General features: G+C 38.3%; 2 protein-coding genes across 12 annotated transcripts in view; one reads left to right on the top strand and one right to left on the bottom strand.

The window, feature by feature from the left end:
• The window catches only part of FGFR1OP2 (FGFR1 oncogene partner 2), a 33,902-nt gene extending 18,113 nt beyond the window's left edge, over positions 1-15,789 (top strand). For 3 of the 5 annotated variants that reach the window (XM_014587242.2, XM_006140274.3, XM_006140273.3), the window contains exons 3-7: positions 3,129-3,246; positions 5,514-5,656; positions 8,573-8,686; positions 11,333-11,446; positions 13,777-15,789. In XM_014587242.2, coding sequence (XP_014442728.1) covers positions 3,129-3,246; positions 5,514-5,656; positions 8,573-8,686; positions 11,333-11,446; positions 13,777-13,914 — 627 coding nt within the window. In that variant the 3' untranslated portion in view covers positions 13,915-15,789. Of the gene's footprint in view, positions 1-3,128; positions 3,247-5,513; positions 5,657-8,572; positions 8,696-11,332; positions 11,447-13,776 lie in introns of those variants that run through there. The other 2 variants (XM_014587249.2, XM_027771019.1) reach the window with 2 other exon arrangements.
• Positions 15,790-18,151: 2,362 nt separating this feature from the next.
• TM7SF3 (transmembrane 7 superfamily member 3) overlaps positions 18,152-26,088 on the bottom strand; it is a 56,906-nt gene continuing 48,969 nt past the window's right edge. For 5 of the 7 annotated variants that reach the window (XM_014587222.2, XM_014587221.2, XM_014587229.2 and 2 more), the window contains 3 exons: positions 23,649-23,746; positions 22,038-22,200; positions 18,152-19,791 (listed from right to left, as the gene is read on the bottom strand). In XM_014587222.2, coding sequence (XP_014442708.1) covers positions 19,523-19,791; positions 22,038-22,200; positions 23,649-23,746 — 530 coding nt within the window. In that variant the 3' untranslated portion in view covers positions 18,152-19,522. Of the gene's footprint in view, positions 19,848-22,037; positions 22,201-23,648; positions 23,747-26,088 lie in introns of all 7 variants that reach the window. The other 2 variants (XM_014587224.2, XM_006140272.3) reach the window with 1 other exon arrangement.

The following is a 26,088-nucleotide window of genomic DNA, read 5'->3' as shown; positions in this document are numbered from 1 at the left end:
TTTCCCTCTCTGGTGAAATGAAAGTAAATAAAATTAAATAAAATAATTCTTTAAAAAAAATTGCTATGATGGGCCATGTTGTAGTCCAGCACCTTAACCACTGCGCCACCTACTGGCCCCAATAAGTGCACTTTTAAAGTTAGACGGTTTAGGGAGACAGAAAAATGGGTACCCTCAACAGGGTCTTCATGCTACAGTCCTCCCTGCAAGCCTCAGCCAGTCAGGATCACAGGCACACACGTGTGGCCAGCATGAATACCTCCGGTCATGAACCCAGGACTGTCCCATATGGCTTCAGCATCATGGAGCATTAGTGCTACCACTGCACCACTACAGCTGGCCTATTTTTTTTAAATGTAAAATCTTATTATTAGCTTAAAATCCATCCTCTGGAAGGGCACAGGTCATTGGATTTTAGTATATGCACAGGTATGCAACTATAACCACTAAGTCCAGAACATTTTTATCATTCACACACCTATGTCTATTAGCCTTCCCCTAACTTCTACTCCTGGGCCCTGGCAACCACTAATCGATGAATTTGCCTGTTCTGAATATTTAAAATGAATATAGTGATAAAGTATGTGGCTTTTTGTGATTATTTTGTTTTATAAAAAAAAAGACTTATTTGCTTAACTTTATTTATTATTATTACTTTTTAAAATTTACTTTAGGTCATGTGTGCTCACCAGAGACAGACAGACAGAGAGAGAAGGAAAAGTGAGACCAAGCCACCAGGTCCAAGACCTCAGTCGGCCATGTAGTAGTCTAGTGCCCTAATCACCATGGCACCTGCTGGCCCAGTAATTGTTTTTTTAACATAATCTTTTTTTCCTTTTTAATATACATTTACTTTATGTCATTATTATTATTTTATTATTCTTAGCATAATATTCTTTTTAAAAAATAATTATTTATTAAATTTTATTTATTCATTTATTTTTAATTTGACAGAGAGAGACAGAGAGAGAATTGAGTAAGCAAACCGGCAGGTCCGAGACTCAAACCGTGGTCGGCCATGTGGGAGTGTCCAGTGCCGTAACCACCATGCTACCTGCTGGTCCCCATAACATAATATTCTTTTAAGAGGGTTTAGTCTTAGGGCGCATGTACTGGGAAGAGAGAGAAAGAGACAGACACAGTGCGAGGGAAAGTGAAAAAAATCACCCTTTATGGGGGATGATCACACCAAAATCCTTTCTCCTCCATCTGCTTCCGGGATCTTGGCACGCACACATATGCACCTAGCATAGATTTCAAGCCACTGGGTCCAGGACTCAAACCACGGTAGGCCATGTGGGAATCCAGTGACGTAACTGCTACGCCATCTGCTAGTCCCTTAACATAATATTTTTAAGGTTCATTTATTTCCAGATAATAAGGCATTGTAAGGATTGTGTTTATCCATTCTTCAGTTGATGGACATTTGGATTGTTTCACTTTTTGACTATTGTGAATAATGCTGTGAATATTAATGTACATTTCTATGTGGGTATATTTTTATTTTTCTTGGGTATATACGCAGGAGTAGAACGGATAGGTCATATAACTCTATACTTAACTTTTTGAAGATCTGCCAAATTGTATTCCAAAGCAGCCGCAACATTTTACATTTGCATCAACAACATACAAAGGTTGCTATTTTTCCACATTTTTTCCAACACATGATTGTCTTTTTTATTATAATCATCCTAGTGGTTATGAAGTGATATCTCATTGTTGCATTAACTTGCATTTCTTTCGTGACTAATAATATTAAGCTACTTTTCACATACTTGTTAGCCTTTTGTGTTCTTTAAAGGAATGTCTATTTTTTTAAAATATTTATTTAAGTTTATTTTATTTATTCATTCATTTATATTTAATTTGATCAGAGACACACACAACACAGAGAGAGAGAGAGAGAAAGTGAGAAAGCAAGCCGCCAGGTCCAGGACTTGAACCGTGGTCAGCCATGTGGGAGTGTCCAGCACCTTAACCCACCACAGCACCCGCTGGTCCCCAAGGAATGTCTATTTAGATCATTTTTGTTAGAATTTTTTTTTCCTTTTTATTGTTGAGTTATGAGTTCCTTTTTTTATAAATGTATACTCATCTCTTTTTTTTTAACATTATTCATTTATTTATTTAAATTTGACCAGAGAAGGAGAGAGTGAGAGAGAGAGAAAGGGAAAGTGAGAAAGCAAGCCACCAGGTCCGTGATTCGAACCAGGGTCGACCATGGTTAAGGCAGTCCAGCACCCTTAACCACCACACCACCTGCTGGTCCCATTTTTGTAAAGGTTTTTGCTTTAGAGCACGTGCATTCACTGGAGAGAGAGACAGACAGACAGTGAGAGGGAAAGTAAGAAGTCACTCCGCAGGGAAGATGACCATGCCGCAATCACTTTTCCTCCATTCTCCTCCTAGGATCTTGGCGCACATAACACACCCACCGTGAATTTCCAGCTACCAGGTCCAGGACTCTAACCACTGTCGTTCACATGGGAGTCCAGTGACATAACTGTTACACCATCTGTTGGCCCTGTAAGAGTTCTTTATATGGGGGCTAATGGATAGTGTGATGATTGAGACACTGGAGCTCACATGGCCAACTGTAGTTCGAGTCCCAGACTCAGCGGCTTAAAATTGCACTGTGCATGCGTGCATGTGTGCCCAAGATCCCAAGAGGAGAATGGAGGAGAAGGGATTGTGGTGTGGCCATTACCCCTGGGGGGTGATTTCTTGCTTTCTGTCTCTCCGTCTCTCTCTGTCTTTCTGGCAAGCGCATGCACCCTATAGCAAAAAAAAAAAAAAAAAAAAGTTATTTATAAGTTCTGGATATTAGATGCTTATGAGATGTATTTATGTGTATTGGGAGGCCAGTAGATGACATGGTGGTCGAAGTGCTGGACTCTTACATGGCCGAATGCAATTCGAGTCCCAGATCTCATCTTGCTTTCTCTGTCTCTCTCTCTCTCTCTCTGGTGAACACATTTGCCTATAGTAAATTAAAATAATAATAATGAATAAATAATTCCTTTTTTAAAAAGAGCTATGTATGTGTGTATTTTTAATTTATAGATCATATATGTCATATATCTGCAAATTATTTTCTCTTCACATATTATTTTTAATATTTTAATTAGTATCAGGAAGAAATTCAAGAACTTAATGAAGTTGCAAGACATCGGCCACGTTCAACATTAGTTATGGGAATCCAGCAAGAAAACAGACAAATAAGAGAACTGCAACAAGAAAACAAAGGCAAGATTCATTATCACTATGTTTAGCAAATTAAAAGAGAATTTTAACCTTTAATTATATTGTTGATTTTAGACCAATTAATATTTTCAAAAATGGGAAAATAACCAAATAAAGTTATTTTTTGACACCCCATTACATTCTTTCTTTTTATTTTTTAAGAGGTTTTTGCCTTAGGGCACATACATTCACTGGAGAAAGAGAAAGTGAGAAATCACCCGCCAGGGGGATGGCCACATCGCAGTCCCTTCTCCATTCTCCTCCCAGGATCTTGGGCATGTAGGCACATACACTCAGTGTGGATTTCAAGCCACCAGGTCCAGGACTCAAACCACGGTCAGCCATCTGGGAGTCCAGCAATGTAACTACTACGCTATCTGCTGATCCTGACATTAATCCCATTTCTAAAGTGATTTTAACAGTAATCCCATTTTTTAAATTTATTTATTTATTTTTAAAGTTGTTACAGGGCATGTGTGCTCACAAGAGAGAGACAGGGGTTGGGGGGACAAATGTGAGAAAGCAAAAAGTCCATATCCAGGACTCAAACTCCATTCATCCATGTGAGAGTCCAGCACCTTAACCATCATTCCACCTGCTGGCCCCCAATAATCCTATTTCTGTGCCTAATTCGTAGTTACTGTTCTTTATCCCATTCTACATATGAATATCTGCATTACTTGGCTACATCTTATTTTTCTCACCCTCATTACTCAGTTCATGCCATTGCTGGTACCTATCTATGATAACTTAGCTTCGTTCTCTGCGGTTCATTCTTGCTGCTTTGGTACCCAGCTTAGGTGCTTATAGTCTCTTGCCTAAACTTTCCTAACTGGTCTTCCTGACTCCCTCCCTAGTTCTTTTTCAACATAAGCATCAGGTTGACTTTTCAAAAATAAATCTGGGGCCACCTGTAGGACATTGTGGTAAAGGCAGGTGGATCCCACATTGCTGACTGCATGGTTCAAGTTCTAGACTAAGCAACTTGGAAAACGTGCCAAGCATGTGTACACGTGTGCCCAAAAATCCCAAAAAAGAAACGGAGAAAGGACTGTTGTGACCGTTCCCCATGGGAGGTGCTTGCGCGTGTGCACTCCCCCTTCCCCCACCCCTATCCCCCATCGCTTATGCCCTTTGGCAAAAATTGTAGCACTCTTAAAAAATTTTAAATTATGGGAGCCAGCAGGTGGCATGGTGGTTAAGGCACTAGATTCCCATATGGCCGACCATGGTTTGAGTCCCAGACCTCCTGGTGGCTTGCTTTCTCAATCCCCTACCCCTCTCTGGTCAAATAATAATAATAATAAAATTGAATAAATTAATTCATTTTTAAAAATTAAAAAGAGAAAATCTGGGGCCAGTTCTATGGCACAGCAGTGAAACACTGCTCAAGAGAGCCAGATACCCCATAGCAACACTGTTCGAATCCCCTGAATCAGCAGGCATGCACACCAGTGCCCCAGATCCTATAGGCTGGAAGAGAGAGCTTGCAGCTTGACCAGACCCTGCAGAGAGCGCTCCTCCCTTTCTCTCTCACATACTCGCTCATGTGCATGTGTGTGCTATCATGAATAAGGAAAAAAAATTTAACAGAAAAAATAAATCTGATGTTACTCTTTCTTAAAAACTTTCATTTTATCCTTATACAAGGACCTTCATAATCAGTTATCAGATATCTTTTCTTTTCCCTATAGCTCTCTTTTCTTTCCATTTCTCTTTGTCTTCTCTTACCATCTCTCTCTCCTTGCTATCCCAAACCAGTTCCTACATACATCATGCACTTTCACGCCTCCCTGCTTAGAACGCACATTCTTTCATTTTCAACTCAGGGAACTCGAGTTCATCTCAATACTATACTTCTGTAAAGCGTTCACCAGTTTCTCCCTAGGTACTTCTCATAACTTATTTGAGTAGCACCACTCTACATTTAGCATGTATTTGCTTTCTCCACTAGACTCTTGAGTTCTATGGCTTTTAGTGTTAATTTAGAGAGAGCGTTGTCTGATATTTTATTGCTGTTTAGTAAACATAGAAATGATTCCCAAAAACTAGTTTAAAAATAGCTATTTAATAAACCACTAAGGGATTCCATGTCCTTCATAGTTATGTGGCTTGATTTTTGTCCATCATGTTTTTTTCTTAAAATATCCTGTTTATCAATTGCTTTTGTATTGTTGGGTTGTTTTTTTTTTTTGATAAGTGCTATGTAAGAGAATATTTTGCATACCTTTAACTCAAGTTTAAATAAAATGCACTGTTATTCTTGATAGAATTACGAACATCACTGGAAGAACATCAGTCTGCCTTGGAACTTATAATGAGCAAGTATCGAGAACAAATGTTTAGATTGCTAATGGCTAGCAAAAAAGATGATCCTGGTATAATAATGAAGTTAAAAGAGCAGCACTCCAAGGTAATCCATTCTGTGAATATGACTTGAAATGGAAAAGAGGGGTGATTGATTAACTTGTGTTCAGATTTAAAAAAGATCACAGATATCTAATAATACCACGTTAAAATTTAATACTTCATCTCTTAAATAGTATTTTCTGTTTCTCCTTATTTTTTCATTTGTTTGTTATATATTATTTTCTGTTTGATTTACTCTAATTCCCATTGTTCCCTAGTAACTTTAATACATATGTTCAAAAATAAACTGTATTTTGGAATTTAAAGGTAAGTCTGTTAAATTCAAAAGTATTTTTGTATGGTTATCTTTTTTACTTTTCCTTTTTCTGCTATAGGGCTCATGCACTCACCAGAGAGATATAGAGAGAGGACAGAGGGGAGTGAGAAATCACCCTGCAGGGGAATGAATGGTCATGCCATAATCCCTTCTCCTCCATTCTCCTTTTGGGATTTTGGGCATGCATGCATACACACCTGGCATGCCTTTCAAGCCGCTGGGTCTGGAACTCGAACTGCAAACTTAGCCATGTGAGATCTAACACCTTAACCTCCATAATACCTGCTGGCTCTGGTTATCCACTTTGAAAAAAATATTTCTTCTAACAAAAAAGTGGTATTTATTGCAAAATCAAAAACTGAAATGCTGAAAACTTTTTATAATCTGAAAGCAGCTAAACAGATTTATTTTTCTTATAACTATTGATATTGTGTAGTCAGAAAGGTCTTGATGTATTTTTTTCTGTTTTTCTATGCAAGAATATGTCATCACTTTTCCAACAACCCAGTATTTCTTAAATGAGGCTAACCTAACCAGGGTATAAATGAACCTAATTATAGTAGAGAAACTATAGGGTTGGGGAGAGGAAAATAACCAACATATTAAAATTTTGCTTCTTTCCCTCAGTGTTGTGTACTAGTTAACAATTTCCTGGACACAAAGCCAAAGTAGTTGAAAATCAGTGGGTTTTTCCTGCTGTTCATCTTATTTGTCATCCAGTGTTTGTTCCCTTTGGTGTCTCCACATATTTGCTGGCAGCTACTGTGAAGAGCTGCTGGCAGCAAGTAGAAGAGTCCTTTCCCGTTTTCTTGTTTGGTTTTTTTGAAGAGGTTTTTGCAGTAGGGTGCATGCGCCCACCAGAAAGACAAAGACAGAAAGCGAGAACCCCCCCCCCCCGGGGGGGGGGTGGCCCCACCGCAAACTCTTCTCCATTCTCCTCCATCTCTTCTCCATTCTCCTCTCGGGATCTTGGGCGCACACACACCCAGCGTGAGTTTAAGCCACCAGGTCCGGGATTCGAACCGTGGTCAACTATGTGGGAGTCCAGTGCCATAGCCATTATATTAACTGCCGGTCTCTAAAATTGAGTTTTTAACTGCTGATGTGAAATTAAAATGTTAGGTTGTGAAAAGAAAGCCACTGTCTACATTTGATAATGGCGAGCTGTTATAAGTTGTTACTAATTCATGATTTAAGAAATAGTGATTGCTGTATGACAGTTGTCAGTTTTTGAAACACATTTTAGATTGCTTAAAATATTTCTTCCATTTTCGTGCTTGTAAGTGTTTTAAACTGTTACTTAATTCTATTAGAATTAAATAATAGTTAATTTGTGTGAGAACTTTGCATATTAGGAAACTTAATAAAAGGTACCTCTTGTATCTTCTAGTTAACAATAAATAAATTTGAATTTAATATTATCTAATTATGCTATTCATCTCCTAACCAAGTGGAAATCCTTGGATAATCTGGTAGTCTTATTGGTAAGATACATGTAATCTTGAGAAATTCCAAAAGGCCCTTATGTTTTATCACCTAAATAATAAAAATTTGAAGACCTAAAGGGAAGAAGACTGACTAAAGAAGGGCTTAGACGAAGATACCTTACTGTTCCATCTGGTAGCAACTAGGACAGATGCAAATCTTTTCTAAAACATAAGATTTTACCATCCACCAGAGCTGGTTTATTAATTGGCATAAACATTTTCTAAAAGAGCTGAAAAAAATAATTTTGCTTTATATGAATTGAATTCTTCATCTGATTGTCTATCGTTGTCTTCCATAAAATGACTATTCAGTTACTTGTTATTAATTCCAACTAATACATATTAATGTTTGTGATTTTGATTTTTCCCAAAAAGGAGACAATTAAACAAACACTTATTAACACTTGCATTGGGTTAGTTACTGTAGGTAACAGTAAGATGAGTGAATGAGTGAATTACATTACCATGTAAGCTTGCAGTGTGATGGAAGATACAGACATAAACATAAATACCCAGTGTAGGGTGTGATAAATTCTAAAACATTAATAGAAACATGAATTGTTATAGGAATACTAAAGGGGACAATATTAGTTCTCCTCAGGAGACTCTGGAAAGATATCAAGGACAGGAAGAAAATCTATTTGAATCCAATTTGCAGTTAATTCCAGGAGCAGCTGAAGAAGCAGAAATGAGTAAGCAGAGACACTTGCCATGGTAAAGTCTCAGAAGGATTGGATCCTAGGGTTGTTTCGGGACCAGAGCTCTGAGGTACCTACACACAAAAACATTGGTCATCAGCAAAGTCATAACACATTTTTTGCACAGAAAAATACATCATGACTTTTCTGACGACCCAGTAACTTCATAGAGTCACACATAATAGTGTTTTGGAGTAAAAGACCCTTTCAAGACCTTTGTAATATAAGACTTTGTCCTCTCCAAGAAGCTTTTGGGCTTTTTAAAAATCAGTAGAAAGTTTAAGAACTCACTTTCATACAAATACTGATTTTTACATTATTTTGAAAAGATGCCTTTTTGGAAATTTTAAAAAAACAAACATTTCAAACAGTTGGCTAACACGCATGAACTAACACTCATTCAGTTTTTGAATTACGGATAATATCCGTATTAACATTATAATGACTCTGTACTACAGATTGACATGGTACACCGTAACAAGTCCGAAGGATTCTCCCTTGCTGCATCTCGACACATCCTTGAAGCACCTCAACATGGACTGGAGAGGAGGCACTTGGAAGCAAATCAGAATGTACACTAAATAAAACAGTCACCTTGGGGTGTGGATGGAAGGGGAGTCCATTTAAAAAGTTCTCTACACTGAATTTCCCTCCCAGAGTAGATCAGCAAGTAGATGAAATCAATGAAAATAATACTGTGCTATGTTAGTCAGTGTAGAAAGTTTAAATCTGCCATTAATTCTCTGTGTATTGTGTCATACACAAGTCCGTTGGATAATTGCAGGTTTTAAATGCTGCCTAGCCCAGCTTTTCATGTGTTTGTCCTTGTTAGCTATTGCTACAGTGTTTGTTCCTATAAAACATTCTCTTTCTGGGCATCAAAAGATATTTTTCCTGGAATTAACTTTAACCTGGTCTCATAACAATTTTGGTCAAACTCTTAATTCAGATATTTTGATAGCTTTTAGCCCTTTAGTTTGAATTCACAAATAAAATAAAAATACCTTTGTTCAGATGTTATGATTGAGTATAGTAGTTTTCTTTCCATTGTATCTTAAATTAAAATATGTGAATTTTTTTTGTATAAATATACATATTTATGATTTTTAGCTCAGCCATGACAGGTTTTTATTGAGTAAAGTAAAAATAAAACTAGACAAAAATTAGAAATGGAACCATTTAAAGATTATGTTGCTGATATTCTTTGCCTTCAATACAGTTTTCAGAACACAGATCTTACCTCTTGTGCCCCATTAAAAATCTACATCTTTCTAAAGGTTTTTTAAATTAATAAATGAATCATTAACTGGGTCTATAAAAATGCTGTTTTTTTTTTTTTTTAAGTATTGGATTTTTTTTTCTCCTGATGATTTTAGAACAGATTCTGACCTGAAAAAATTAATAGTATCTGGCTTTCTTCTATTTTAAAGGCAAAACATTATTTTTAACCCAAGTCAGTGCCATACGATTGACCAGTTTTAAATTGAGAAAGCTTAGTTAGTAGCCAAAATTATAACTCTACCTTTATTTATTTACTGCCTCAGTTGGAAATTTGCTTTAAAATATGGTCCCTTGACCGTAGGAGGGATTTTAATGATTTGTAACTGCTACAGACTATGACAAGTATTCGTACTGGTGTTATTCTTGCTTTCTAATTCAGGGCTGTCCAATAGAATCTTCCGAAATAAAGGAAGTGCTCGTCATCTGTGCTGTGCCGTGTAGGAGCCACAAGCCACCATATGATTATTGAACATGGGCAGGCTCCCCTGTGCAGCTGAGAGCCTGAACTGCTGATTTTTAAAAATATACTTGATTTTAATGAAACTGCATAACTGGACAGCACAGTCAAGTGCTTCATCATGCCTTCTTCCCGAGGACTAGCATTTTGCAGGTTTCACTCTTTAAACAATATAAAGACCTGAGACTTTGATTAAGAAGATACTAAATGTGGTTTGCCAAAAATACTTCAGTTTTTTTCCTCCATCATTTCTTCCCTTTTACTCATTTTGTGGACTCTGGAGTATCCTGTTGAAATCCTTTATACAAAGAAAGAGTATATACAGCTGTTTCAAAGACTTAAATGTTTATTTGGGAGTTACTTTTACATTTCAGATTTGGCTTTAATATAGTAATATAACCCTCGATTGTCAGTGGTTTCTGTTGATTTTTCCAACATTTCCCCCCCCACTATACTCTAAGCTCCTTCAGATCAGGGAACGTTTCTTATCAGGCTTTGATTTCTTATCCTGTCACCTAGCACAATGCGTGGTGCATTATAGGTGTGCAAAAAATATGGGAATGAGTTTGGAAGAATGTATACTACTTGCTGTACCTAACCAAAATGGATGTGTATTTTATACTAGAGTTACATTTTCAAAAGTTGGCAAATGCTATTCAATATCTTAATACTTAAAAGCAGAATTCTGTTCATTTAAGTTGATATTATATACCAAATTCTCAGTAATAGACAGATATGAACAAGATACAGTTCCTGTTCTCAGGAAAGATTGTGATCTAGAAAAGGTTCTAGTTGGATTGAAATCAATCTATATGAATGTCTAATACAGAAAAGATTTGTAAATCATGAAGACTTCAGAGAGAAAAAAAGACTGAATGCATTAACAGTTCTCTTCTTTCCTATTATTCTTTTTTTTTTAAAGGTTTTTGCTATAGGGTGCGTGCATTCGCCAGACATACAGACAGAGACAGAGAGACAGAAAGCGAGAAATCACCCCCCAGGGGAGATGGCCACGCCACAATCCCTTCTCCTCTCAGGATCTTGGGCACGCACACACACGCGCCCGGTGTGAGTTTTAAGCCACCGGGTCCGGGACATGAACCGCAGTCAACTACATGGGAGTCCAGCGACATAGCCATTACGCTAACTGCTGGTCCTATCTTTCCTATTATTTTGACCAGTAGTATATGTAGTTGAAAAAAAGAAAAAGTTACTGATGATTGTGGTGACAGGAATCTGAAAAACGAGTACTTCTTTTGTTACTGGGTTTAGTTGTATAGAGCTGCTTTTCCTTAATTATAGTCCTAACACAAATCTGATTTTAAAAGTACATTTATGTTCCACCAAATTTGTCGTGATTATCTGTTTACTACATTCATGCTAAGTGGCAATGCAGATTTTATTAAAAGGAGAGATCCAGAAATAAAAGTAATAAAGCATTTCATTCATTTTGGACGCTCATCTTTTTTTTTTTTTTCAGGAATTACAAGCACATGTTGACCAGATAACTGAAATGGCAGCAGTTATGAGAAAAGCCATTGAAATTGATGAACAACAAGGTTGCAAGGAACAGGAACGAATATTTCAACTTGAAGTAAGTTCAGTAGCACATGCACTGAATTGCAAATGTTGGTGGAAAATGTGCAAAGATTGGTGCCAGATAGATCCTATAAAATATATCCTATTTAAAATATGTATATAGTTTGTGAAAAATGGAAGTATGAGTTTATTCTGGTATAAAAAAGTTGAGGTCTATGCATATTTTGAAATCCATGGATAGTGTTTTCAAGATACAGATTTTCCATGAACTTCTCGGAGATCCCACGTGTACTTTTTCTGGTACACCAGAAATGTTCCTTTTCTTAATCTAGATGTTGGTTATATGGGTGTATAATGCAAAAATATAACCAGTAATTAAGAAAATTGATTTTTGATTCTATATTCATCATCTTACTAGGTGGATATACTTCTTTTTTTTTTTTTTGGAGAGGTTTTTCGCTACAGGGTGTGTGCGCTCGCCAGACAGACAGAGAGAGACCTAGAGACAGAAAGTGAGAAATCACCCCCCAGGGGGGATGGCCACACCGCAATCCCTTCTCCTCCATTCTCTTCTCAGGATCTTGGGCAGGCACGCACACGTGCCCGGCATGAATTTTAAGCCACCGGGTCCGGGACGTGAACCGCAGTCGACTATGTGGGAGTCCAGCAACATAGCCATTACATCAACTGCTGGTTCCCGAGGTGGATATACTTCTTCAACGTAGTCATTCTTTTAGAATATGTTCATTCTAGAAGAGATCACGTGCAGGGGAATATTTTTTTAATCCACAAATAGTATTTTGGGGCATTCTTGTTTTTCTGTGGACCGACTGTAAAAGCCTTTATTTCAGCTGTTATTTTGTCGCAAAAGTACAAGTCATTGTTGAATAACTCAGATTAGTAGAATGGAATGTCATACCTTATGCTTCATTTTGAAATCATGGTGGGAAAATTGATCATAGAGAACCAAAAATGACTTCTCTTGAGTTTACAGTGTTCCCTCATTCATATAACAGGAGTTGGCAAACTTTTTCAGTAAAGGATCAGAGAGCAAATGTTTCAGACTTTGCAAATTAGACAGTTTGCATCTATTCAGCTTTGCTATTGTGATGCAAAAGTAGCCATAAGATTATGCAGGGATGTGTTCTGATAAAACATGCCTCTGTCCAGACCATACTTTGCCAATCCCTGCTTTATACCTTGAAACTAAGAAAGTGAGGCTAGGAACCAGCAAATGGCATAATGGTTACAACACTGGACTCCCACATGGCCAATCACAGTTCGAGTCCTGGACTCATGGCTTAGAACTCACACTGGGAGTGCGTGCCAGTGTGCCCAAGATCCTGGGAGGAAAACAGAAGAGAAGGGATTACAGCATGGTGACCCCCCTCTTGGGGGGTGATTTCTCACTTTCTCTCTCACTCTCTCTGTCTCCGGTGAGTGTACATGCCCTAAGGCAAAAGTCCCTACAAAAAAGAAGAAAGTGAGACTGAAGACAAAGTAGTAGAGAATAAATCATGAAGATTATTTTTAATCACCTACATGTGTCTTACAGTGACTAATCTGAGGAAAAGAAAGACAAAGTTGTTTACCATGCCAGATTTGGTCATTTACTTTCCTCTTCGAAAAACAGTTATATAATAATCTTTTCAGCCAGCCCTGCTGCTCTCAAATTCCAGTGAGGCAAGTACATCCAGATGGTCTGTCCTACATTTCATGCTATCATGGAAAATAATGAAGTATTAAAGTCCTAAGAGCTTTTAGTCCCATGGTACACTGCCTTTACGAGTTTATGTAAACATAAATATAGATGTTATTTTCTTCATCGCTAATGTGTTGTAAAATAAGGCAGCTTCTTTTCCATCTACGATTACAGCTACATAAATAAGAAGGCTTTACAGTAGTGGAAGAGGTTGAACATGAGTCCTATTTCTTTAAAGAAAAGTGTTTTATAGGGACCAGCAGTAGGTGGTGTGGTTAAGGCACTAGACTTCCACATGGCTGATGCGATTCTAGTTCTGGACTGGGTGGCTTGAAAATCATACCAGGTGTGTGTGCGTGCGTACCCAAAATCCCAAGAGGAGAATGGGGAAGAAAGGGTTGTGACATGGCCATCCCCGCAAGGTGATTTTCTCACTTTCCCTCTCACTGTCCATGACTCTCTGGCAAGCATACACATCCTGTGGCAAAAAGCCTAATTTTTAAAAAAGTGTTTTTAGATTCAAGTTGTCAACTGCATTTAGTACAATTATGCCAGTTACAGGCACTTTTTTTATTATTATTGTTATACCTTCACATGGTTGGCTTTTCTTAATACATTACATCTGTGTACCTACCTTGTACCTAGATGTGAGTGCATCTTTGTTTTTTCTTCCCTTCTTACAGCAAGAAAACAAAGGCTTGAGAGAGATCCTGCAGATAACTCGAGAATCATTTTTGAACCTTAGGAAAGATGATGCATCAGAAAGTACATCTTTGTCAGCGTTAGTGACCAGTAGTGACCTGAGCCTGAGGAAGAGCTGAAAACTTCCAAGTCTGTGAGCTACTTATTACATGGGTCCAAGTGGCCACCAGGACTGACCTATAATGAATGAATGAATGAATGAACAGAAAACTCAAATCTCAGTCAACCCTTTATTTTATTTTGTTTTATATAATATATATATAGTACACTGGCTAAGAGCAACAAAAAAATGCACAGTCAATGGTTGCAGACTTTATTCCAAAACATAATTGAGAAGTGGAAACTGAGCCATTGTTAATTGGTGAAAAATGAAAGGTTTTCACAGTGACTGCTGTCAGCAGTGTTGTGGGATTTCTGAATGATACTTAGAGAAACTTGAATATTTCCAGTAAATGTTTGGTAATTCTTAGAATTATCCTAATTTTAAAAATATAAACTTTTACCACAGTTTTGTGAATGGAAGATTAGACTAAATGTAATCCTTCCTGTTTGGTGTCAAAGTTAAGTAGCTTTAAGTACCATGAGACTTTAGCTTTAGTGATTGCCTGTTTACTTTCCCATTTCAATTTTTGTCAAAGAAAATTCAGTTTTAAAGGATATAGGAAAGCTTTATATGCACTATAAACAGATGGGGACATTTTATTTTAACTAATTTACCATAACTGATAGTAGCTAACAGATGTATACTTTGCTTCCATGTAGGAAATATTTCAGGAATGAAAGAGAAGGAATACTACTTTCTAAGAAAGAAGATCTTATAATAGACATGTTTAGTAGGTTAAACTACTCCTTTGAAAGAATTAAGTTTTGGTTCTAAGTCAATAATGAAGATGAGATTTTTCTCTTCTTTGGTTGGTTTTCAAGGATATGGTTATTTAGCTTACAGTGTTGAAATATTTTATATAGCAAGATAGGTATGGTAATTTCAAAGTACATTGGAAATTCAGCTCACAGAACCTTTTTTTTTTAAATTCTCGAGATATAGAAAAAAATAAAATTTCAAGAAAAAATTTGTGGGTCTATTTTTAAGCTCCATCTGGTCCTCATAACTGGTAAGATTTTTCTTAGAACCTTTGAGTTGAAAGGGCATGAAGGGGGAACCTATGGATTTAGAAGTATTTGTTCTCTTTATTTTTAAACTATCAGATATACTGTATGTAAATTTTTTAAAAGTCACCAGATACAGAAATGTGCTTTAACATCAATTGAAACCTAAATTTATATTTTGTGGTGATTAGAGAATAAAAGGATGAATGTCAAATATGACTAAATATATTAAACTCATTTATATTTAATACATATGAAAAATTAGCACAAGTAGAAAATGCTACTTTTGAGTATATAATTTGTTAAATATTACCTCACATGGAAATTTTTATGTATAATTACATATGTTGGTGAAATTCAAAACTACTTTTCACTTCTGAATTTTTCTATCTTAAGTTTAGGGTGGGTGGGGTAGATCGGGCTGATTGAATAAAAAAGGGCTACTGGCCCAAACATTAAACAGATTTCTTTTCTCATTCAGAGGCCTTAATTGATATTATAAATGAGTGAGTTTTTATTTTTAAACTTTTCTATTTTGGGGGGGAGGAGTACTCTTAATTTAATGGCACATTCATTCGGTTTATATCCCAAGTAAGAATTTAAGAATGAAAATAAGCTACATAGTTAAAATTAAGTCTGAGGCAATTCACTGAGGCAGCTCTGTTACAAAACATTACTTGACAAATTATTATTTTTGTAATCAAATAAGCTGAGTTATTTATTCCTAGTCTTCCTTGTATATAATTTTAAGGTCTTGGTTTTTGAATTCACTTTGTTAGTGACAGTTGTCCACCCTTTTTTTTTTTAAACAGAACTTAAATTTATGTCTGAGAGTATGTACTGCATAGGAGCCTATTTTATCAATAAAGATGAGTGATTAAAACTGATACAGTCATCAGTTTAATTTGAAAACAATGCTTACATCATTTCTTTTTTCTTTTTAAGGGCGGGTTGTGGGGGCTGGTGGGTCTTGCCATGTTGTGACCCTCTTGTCCCGTCTTCCCAGTTAGCTAGGTCCACATGCTGAGCTGCCTGGCCTGTCGAGGTTGAGCCAGGAACCAAACCGGGCCTTGCCGGTGGCCCCAGCCACTACAAGCAGTACCTGTCCACCTGCACCATTGATGCTGGACCGATTTCTGCCTATAGTTTTCTTTAAGGCCTTTGGTCTCTTCATACCACAAAACTACTTAGCCATATCCTCTACCTGTATTTGTTAGGCATTGGCCAGCAACTTCTTTATTTTTTTAATTTGCCAGAGGGCACATGTGCTTGCCAAAGAGGGGAAGAGAGTGTAAGAAAGCATGCCCCAATCCCTTCTCCTCCCTTCTCCCTCCTTTGGGGATTTTGGGAGTGTGCACATGTGCAGCTGGCATGTCTTTCAAGCCATATAGTTGGCCATGTGGGAGCCAACATCCTTAACCATCAGACTATGGGCTGTTCCAACCATTTTTGTTTTGTTTTGTTTTGTTTTTTAATGTATTTATTCCATGAGCTACAGAGAAAGCACCTGAAACAGAATTCTTGACACCACAATCTACCCACGCATGTCCAGCATACCCAGAGGAATATGAATCCAGAGCCCTCCCCTGTGCATCAGCCTGACACTGCCCTACGGTCCGGCCCCACAGCAACTTCTTAATTGTTGGTCCTGCAAATTTTTCTCATCTGTAGCAGGTTGACTAATGTCCCCAGCAGAGGTAACTTCTAGTGCTAATCTATTATATCTGGGAATGTGATCATATTTGGAGATAAGATCTTTGTAGATGTAATTAAGTATCTCAGGATAAGAACATCCTAGATTGGGGGTCCAGCAGATGGTTAAGGCACTGAACACTCCCACATGGCCAGCCACAGTTGGAGTCCCGGATCTGGTGGCTTGCTTTCTCACTTTTCCTCTCTCTCTCTCTCTGTCTCTGGTCAAATAAAATGGATGAATGAATAAACAAAATTGAATAATTTTTTAAAAATTAATTAAGAAAAAAGAACATCCTAGATTGGGCCAACTGATGGCTTGGTGGTTATGCCAGCCAGATCCCACATGGCTAACTGCATGGTTCAAATCCCAGACCTGTTGACTTGAGAAACACACCATGTGCATTTATGGCCAAGAGGAGAGTGGAGGGAAAAGGGTTGCCATGTAGTCATCCCCCTAGGGAATGCTTCCTCACTTTCCCTTTCTCCTAGGCAAGTGCGTGCACCCTATAGCAGAAAAAAAGTTTTAAAAGGAAAAGAACACACTCGATTTAGGATGGGCCTTAACAAAAAAGCTAGTAATGAACTAGCCCCAATTCCTAGTGTTATAGGGAGTCTCCTCCATGGCTGACCATGGTTTGACTCCCTGCCCCAGTGGCTAAAAAACACTCCAGGTTATGTGTGCCCAAAATCCCAACAGGGTGGAAAAATGGAGATGAAATTGTGGTCTCACCATGTCCCCTTTGGGGTTACTTTCTCCCTCTGTTTTGCAAGGGCATGCAACCTCCGGCAGATAAATAAAGATAGATAACTTGATCTCTGGAGTCCTTTTCAGTTCTAATATTCTAACAGTTCTTTGTTAGAATTAGTTTTCATCCCACATTGTACAGAAAATTTAACTGGCTTATAGTACTACTTAGCTAGTGTGGTTTGACAACCTGGTAATTTATAACAAATGAATCGGAACTTTTTGAAAACATCTAAAGAACAGTTTAATGGATTTTCTGACAATGCTACTACTTTTCTTTAGTTTTGACAGGAAATGTGAATAGCACCAACACAAATTAATCCATTGGAATGAATCAGCTTTCCTTTTAACAAAGAATTTTTTAACACACTGCCCCAGATTTCCTTCATTTCCTAATATTTCAATTATCCTTAGACTTTTTTAAATAAAGAACTAAATTGTTCAGGTAATTTTTTATAGCTATGAAACTAATCTCTCATGTCTCATTGTACGAGTATAATCAGTAAAAAATTTCTGTAAGATTCCAATAATTAGGCATTTTATAATTTTTTTCAAAATAGGTATTTATTATAAAAATTATACAAATTGGCTTTTTATTACTCACAAATTATGAAAAACTTTAAACAATTTTTATCCTTCCTCCAAAAAACATGTTCTGTTTTTACATTTTCACTGGCAGTGCATTCTAATGGTATAGCAATAACTCAAAAACATTCCACATACTTTTGTTAGAATATACAAAGATATGGTAGATGCCAAAGTCCTTACAGTAAATTATAAAACACTTTTTTATATCAAATTTAAATGCTGACTATCAAAGTTATAGACAATAAGAATAAATAGTAAATGGACACCAGCATTGAGGTTTTCAAAGCAAACATGATTCATGTTATATTTTTTTTTAATCTTTCTGAAAACACTTTTAAAGGCTAAAGTTGAGATTTTTTCTGTTAACTAAAACTTGGAAACTGTGATATTTTGGAAAAAAACTAGAAAGCAGCATCATTTAAACAGTGGTTAATTCACAAATGTGTATGCAACAAACATAACCAACCTCAGTGTCACTTGAGTCTACCAGAGTCACCAGTTCCCAGTACAACACAGGGTGACAAGAGAAAAGGCTGTGAGCAGCAGGGTGTGGCCCAGGGCCCTGCAGAGCTTTCCTGTGGTGAAACAAGGGTGTCAAACTGAGGACTGACATACAAAACCCAAGGCCTACTTAACTCCCTTATCCCTTTAAAACACAGATGGTAGAAAAGCTTCATTTGGAATACAAAATTACTAAAAATTGTATTTTACACCAATATTAACATTGCTAATTTAACATAACCATGAAGTGCACATTTTTTTTTAAAGATTTTGTTAATGGAACTGTAGATTAAGGTCAATTTGTTTCCTAAAACAAAACATAATCCACATATCGTCTAATTCAGTTAATTAAAGCTCATCAATAAATACTATTTCCAAAGTCCTTGAAAGGAAAAAAAAATAATAAGGCCACTATTTAGAATATAACTAAATCATTTACATAAACATTCCATTTTTCTATATAAAGTGATTTATTTTCAAATACTTGAAATGATTTTGCTATTACCATTTTAAGCAATGAAAGGCACAAAGGAAACCTGAATTGTTAATAAAATGGGAAAGTTTGTATTTAGGAAATTTAATTTTTTTTAATTAAAATTCTGGGAAAATAAAAGGTACCTTTTTGATAATGTTTGATATTAAGACATGGAACTAAGTCATCAGACTGCTTTTAGTAAGAAAAGTTACTTATCTTTTTTGTATTCTGAAGTTCAGAGGCACCCGGTATCAGATAACTGTATCTCCAAACATGGTAGCAAATAAAGATCGAGCATAACATTTAAATAACCTCCTCCTCCCCAAGTGAGAATTGTGCAAGGAGTTATAAAAAGCAACACCAGGGCTTTGCAAGAGACTCACTGTTTTTTACATTTTTTTTTTTTAGCATATCTATCTAATGGAGAAAGTTGTCATATATTCATAAACCTAAACAAAATTTCTTAAGTATCTGGAAATAAAGGAGAAGCCTCTCTACCAACAACATTTGATCCTTTCTCATTCTACCACTGAGAACTACCCTAATTCCCTAGCACCCCCACACCATATACCAATAAGACCACCACAGCATCGTGCAGAGCACAGATCCCTTAGACTCACACCCGGCAACTGGACAAAAAACACCAATGCTGCGGCACAGGGACCAAGCTCTGGCCATCTACAGAAGCAGGGGTGTCCTCTCTCCAGTTGGTTGTTCTTTCCGGAATAGCTCTTTGATCTGGGTCAACCGGCCATAGAGCCTCTCTCTCAAGGGAGGAATGTGGTAGCTCGGGTCCAGAATGTTTGTTACTCTGCGCTCTCTCTCTTGCTTCCACAACTTGTATGGGTGGGGAGGGAAAAACTGTCGCCCTCTTTCTCTTCGAATCTGAAATGAAATTCCACTTACAGCCAGCATCCCCCATACTGCCAGGACAATAAAGTCTGGAAACAGCAGAAAAGCACAGTTTAAACTCTTACATTTGAAAGCCTAACATACAGTAATACGTAACCCCTCACGGACTGAATCTCATATCAGACATTCTAGTGGTGAGTTAGGCCAAACAACCTAATAGATTTTCTCACTTACCATCAGAGGAATGAGTGGGGAAGCTACAGCATTATTTTTGAAACTAGGAATGTTTTATTACAAATACCTGAAAGTCCAAACAGGTTATAAAGAATCTGTTGTTTGAGTCCTTGGCATTCTGACATTACATATGTGACCAGTGTCTACAGGTAAGTTGTGTGTTTTCCTCAAGGGAGTTGGAGGAAGAAGATGGTGACCTAGTTATATTTCACATATGCACATCGTCCAACCACAGTCTACCATGCTCACCTCTCCCATCCCATGCTGTGTGGAGCCCTACCCTAGTCACGTAGAGTGGGTCTGGAAATGCATGAAGAAATCCAGTGAATGGTACTGAGCTTCTAATAAAAGGTTGGACAAAACACTGTTTTATACTTAAAACTTCCAAGGCACATGGACTTCAAGATCTCTCCCAACACTTCTCATTCAAAGGGAAAGCTCTGGACAATAGGGGGAAAGATATGTTCTAAAAATGTCTTAATAATCACAACTGTGCTTATGCAATATACCTTCAATTCTAAGACATGCTTTCCCATTTTCCATATTTTAACATTTCTGAAATCAACATAATATTGTGGCCATTTTTCCTTCTTTGAAAAGTTAATGGTGGCCCCTCCTCATTGGCACAGGCAGTAGAGCACCACTGCATGATGCTGGAGCCACACAGAACGCCTGGGTTAAGACCCTGGGTCAACCTGAACTTGTCGGCCACACCTGTGGATCCTGGACAGTTAGGAGTCTTGGGGGAGGATCTCAGTGTGGCAAGACCCTGTTGAGGATACTTGTTTCTTTCTCCCTCTCTCTCGCTCTCATGAAAGAAAAAAATAACAAATAACAAACGGGACCATCAGAGGGTGTAATGGACTAAATTCTCATGTAGTCAACTGCAGTTCAGTCCTGGAACCGGTGAGTTAAAACGCAGGCCGGGTGCGTGTACATGCGTGCATGCCGAAAATCCTGAGAGAAGAATGGAGGAGAAGGGATTGCAGTGTGGCCATCCCCTCTGGGAGGTGATTTCTCGCTTTCTGTCTTTCTCTGTCTCTCTGGCAAGCACAGGCGCCCTATACCAAAAATCTCTCTTTAAAAAAAAAAAAAAAAAAAAAAAACAGGACCAGCAGTTGGCTATGACGTTGGACTCCCATACAGTTGACCCCGGACCCAGTGGCTTAAACTGGGCGCATGTGCATGCGTGCTCGCCCAAGATCCCGAGAGGAGAATGGAGGAGAAGGGATTGCAGTGTGGCCATCTTCATCTTCCCTGGAGGGTGATTTCTCATTTTCTGTCTCTCTGTCTCTTTCTGGCAAGCGCATGCACCCTGTATCAAAAACCTCTTCCCCCCAAAAAATAACGATAAATAAATATAAAAAATAACAAAATGTTAATGGAAAATCTATAATAGAATATTACAGTGGAGGAAATAATACACTTAATAACTGAAATCACTTTTGCTTTCACCTAGCAAGCTGCATGCTTTATTGGAGGGAAACAAGGAAATAACTTAAAACTCATTCCACCCCCAACCAGGAGGTATCAGACACCTTCACCATCAGCATTATTCTCTCAACTGAGGATTGATCAGGCAAACCTAAGTAATCCTGCCTTACAAAAGGCTTAATAAAGCTCTGTAACAGATTTTTAGAAGCATACATCGTAATTGCTTAACATTTTAATTCTTCGTTCCCACCATCAGTATCACGAACAGGGGTTTTCATAGCAATTGAATGGTGTGTTTCTTGTCCCAGCTGACTCTTTGATCTAGTTACTAAGTACTCGTGTTAGCATAGGTTGGTCAATTCTCCTGTATTTTTCATCTTATTTATTTTTTCCATGAGAAAAAGAGAAAAAACACCTCCAACAGGGTCCTCATACCACAATCAACCTGCAGCCTCAGCCAGCCCAGAGCAAGAGACAAGATGCTCCCAGAAACCTGGGAACACAATCCTGGGGCCCTCCCGCATGGTCCCAGCTGTACCACCACTGCCCCATCTGCCTCCCCTATAGTCCTGGTTGACTGTCCCTCTGGATTTCGGATTTAAGAGTCTTACCATTCGTTTGAAAAGGCACATTTGTGAGAGCTCCTTGGAAATCTGTGTTGAGTGCTCTCCGGAGTACATTGAAAGTGATGTAAGAAAGGCTCGTGTACAAGTAACTGTCAACCGCCAGAACCACCGAATAGGAGCCAATGATCCCACAAGTCAGTATGTTGAGCTGTGAAGGAGTGGGAAAGTTTAGACGCCATCCCTACTAGGCCCAGAATAGTTTCTAGAAAGCTCTCATCACTGACCTCAATCATAGTGAATTACTTCAGTCCCCTAAGGGCAATTGAAAAGTGACTAAGTCTTAGAGCTGAATAAAGGTTACCTGAAAAGATAAACTGAATACAACCCTGACATCTAAAGTGAGTTCTTAAAACAGTTTATCTTGGGATCAACAGTTAGCGTAATGGCTATGTCGCTGAACTCCCATGTAGCCAACCGCAGTTCAAGTCCTGGACCCGGTAACTTAAACACGCCAGGCGCATGTGCGTGCATGCCCAAGATCCTGAGAGAATGGAGGAGAAGGGATTGCAGCATGGCCATCCCCTCTGGGGGGGTGATTTCTGCTTTCTATCTCTCTGTCTCTCTCTTTCTGGCGAGTGCACGCACCCTATAGCAAAAACCTCTCAAAAAAAATAAAAAAGTTTATCTTATCAAAATACAAGAGGTTGCTGACACCAGCAGATGGTGCAATGATTACGTTACTGGACTCCCATGTACTCGACCTTGGATCAGGTCCCAGACCTGGCGCCTTGAAACTTAATGCTGGGCACATGTGCATGCATGCCCAAGATCTCAGGAGAATGGAGGGGAAAGGATTGTATCATGGCCACTCCTCCTGGAGGGTGATTTTTTGCTGTCTCTCAGTAAGGGGAGGAAGGAGGGAGGAACAAGCAGGTACACGCTGTGCATTTACTGGCCAGGTAATTTAGATGAGGCTGGGCTACCCCAAGCTCTTCCATTTCCTAGCTCTGTGACCTGGTTGAACTGTATTACCTCTGAGCTCTAAATCACCCCTCCTAGGTCTAAGTTTCTCTCTGTCTCGCTAGCAAGCACACATGCCCTATAGCAAAAATCTCTCTTAAGAAAAATATATATATATATGAGAGATTGTCAAAAAGTTAACAGAAAAGTCACATGTAAAAAAACAAAAAGCATGGATTTCAACATTTTTGTACCAACAGAAACTCACTTTAATTCCATTTTCCCACGAACTTTCTGAGGTCCCTTCATACTATGGAAAATATCTCCCCTATAAAAGAACTTTGACAATAAAATCGAATAAGATGAAGAATCATTTTTTCTGGAGAGACAGCTGAAGCTAAGAGCTGGAGCCAGCAGATTGGTGCATTAGAATAAGCCCTGCCTTCTCTGCTCCTACTGTTAAAAAGCATATTGACAGTGATCCTCCATCCGATGAAAAAAGAAGAAAAAACACTGTGACAGTCATAAATTGAACCCCCCTTTGCTTTCACAGAACAAGGCTACTTAGAAGCAGTCCTCAGGCAGATAATCATACAACTTTCCCTAGTAAATAAAACATGCAAAATGGTGCAATAGTAATTGCTGCAAGCCCAGGACAATATAATGAATGCATCTAACTTTTAATGAAATACTTACTATTCTTAGGCAACCCATGAAAACTATGGGAATGAGGACAGCTATACAAGAGAAAGTCACCCAGAATACACCATCATCACGAAAAACCTTTATGTTTCCTGAAAAAGCAAAGAGAAATAAAGACTAAACAACAGGTTCACCAAGTTATATTCCACTTACTCAGCATCTGAACACAGAAATACATTGAAGGTTTAAAGTAACAATCAGGGGACAAGTTGGCACCTAGAAATGAATTCTGATTTTCTTCCTTTAGCTGTCCCTTTGAAGGATGTGTGGGGGCAGTAGGGGGAGGAAGGAGGGAGGGACAAGCAGGTACACGCTGTGCATTTACTGGCCAGGTAGTTTAGAACAGGCTGGGCTACCCCAAGCTCTTCCATTTCCTAGCTCTGTGACTTGGTCGAACTGTATCATCTCTGAGCTCTAAATCACCCCTCCTAGGTCTAAGTTTCTAGGAGTTCGAGATTGTGTACTACAACATTTTTACGTCGAAAAAGGAAAGACAGCATTAAGCTTTGAACCCAATATAAATGGCAAAATCCACTTATCAGATTTTTACCATCAAAGCATACCCTGCCACACCTCTGCACACAGGAAGAGGTGATTTCTCATGCATGAGGAGTGATAGGAGATAACCACTCTCTGCTCCTACCAAACCCTTCTGATGCTGCTGGGCTCCAAAATATGGCACACCTTAGGGTGAACCAAAACAAATACATAACTCCTTGGGCCATGTACTGGTGTGGTGGTTAAGGTGACTGGATCCCACATGGTCAACTGTACAGTTTGAGTCCTGGACCCATTGGCTTGAAAAATAGACCTGGTATTGTGCATGCATAACCAAAATCCCAAAAGGAAAGAGAAATGGAGGTGAAGAGATGACAATGTGACTATGGTCCACTGGGGGGGGGGGGGGGCTTCTACTTTTTTTTCTCTTTCTCTCCAGAGAGTATACGTGCTCTCTGGCAAATAATAACAATAAAAAAGTAACTCCTCTTTATAAATTAAGTTTCAAAAGCAGGAATATAATCCTGACTGTGGGCAGCAGGTGGCGTGATGGTTAAGGGTGCTAGACTCCCGCAGGGATGACCCAAGTCCTGGACCTAGTGCCTGGCTTGCTTTTTCTCTTTCTCTCTCTCTCATGCTCATTCTTGCTATGTCCCTCTCAAATTAAAAGAAAGAAGGGAAGACAGAAGGAAAAAATAATTCTTTAAAAAAAAAGAAAAAAAAAAGAATATAATCCTGACTGTTATAATTCTGACACTGGCACCATCATTCGGTCCATATATAGATGGCCCCGATCTGAAAACTCACATGTCCTAGGCAAAGTGGGAGTCTGTAGGCCAGAGGATCTGACCTTGGGGCCCACATTCTCTGACGGGAGACTACAAGAATTTACAGAACACATTCTCTAGTTTAACTAAAGCAACCCTCACAAAATACACATGTGGGTTTTTAAAATTTATTTTATTTAATTGTATTTATTAATATCATTTTTAATTTTTTATAGGGCACATGGGATCACCAGAGAGAGAGAGGGGGAAAGTGAGAAAGCAAACCACCAGGTCCAGGACTCAAACTGTGGTCAGTCACATGAGCATCTAGCACCTTAACCACGAAGCTATCTACCGGCCCCCGCACGTGGCTTTTTAAAAAAGTCTCCTGGACTATCAGGCATAGTTGTTAAGACACTACACTGCCACGTGGATGACAACAGTTCGAGCCCCAGGTCTCGTAGCTTGCTTTCTCACTTTCTCTCTCTGGTGAGCACATGTGCCCTATAGCAAATCAAAATAATAATAATAATAAATAAAGTAATTTTTTTAAGTCTAAAGAAATATAGGACTGAAAACAGCAGTTTTGGGGCTGGCAGGTGGTGTAGTGGTTAAGGATGCTAGACTCCCACATGGCCAATAGCAGTTTGAGTTGTGGACCTGGCAGCTTGCTTCCTCTCTTTCTCTCTCCCCCTCTCTCTCTTCCTCTCCTTCCCCTCCCTGTTCCTCTTTCTTTCTCTCTCTCCTCCCCTCCCTCTCCCATCAAATTAAAAATAAGTAAATAAATAAAGTTAAATAAAATAATTTTTTAAAAAAACACAGCACATGGGCAGGTAAGGAATAGGTCCTTACAGAATATAAACCCTTTGCTACCCACATATGGTAGAAATATTAGTACTCTAACCAAATCTGAGCAGTCAGCCAAATCTTGTTTAAATTCTTTGAACAATTATTTTATTTAATTTATTATTTGTTTTAATATTTCCAGAGAGAGACACTGGGTGGGGGGAATGAGAAAGTAGCCTCCAGGTCCAAGACTTGAACCACAGTTGGCCATGTGGGAATCTAATGCCCTTATCCATCATGTCACCTGATGGCTCCAAATTTTAATGCTTAAATATAGGTGTAGGGCCTACTCCACAGCATGGTGATTAAGGAAGCCAGATACA

Source organism: Tupaia chinensis, unplaced genomic scaffold, assembly GCF_000334495.1.
Source record: "Tupaia chinensis unplaced genomic scaffold, TupChi_1.0 Scaffold000028_1, whole genome shotgun sequence".
Taxonomy (NCBI): domain Eukaryota; kingdom Metazoa; phylum Chordata; class Mammalia; order Scandentia; family Tupaiidae; genus Tupaia; species Tupaia belangeri.
Note: the sequence above shows the minus strand (reverse complement) of the source record. Positions and strands in the feature narration are given on the sequence as shown.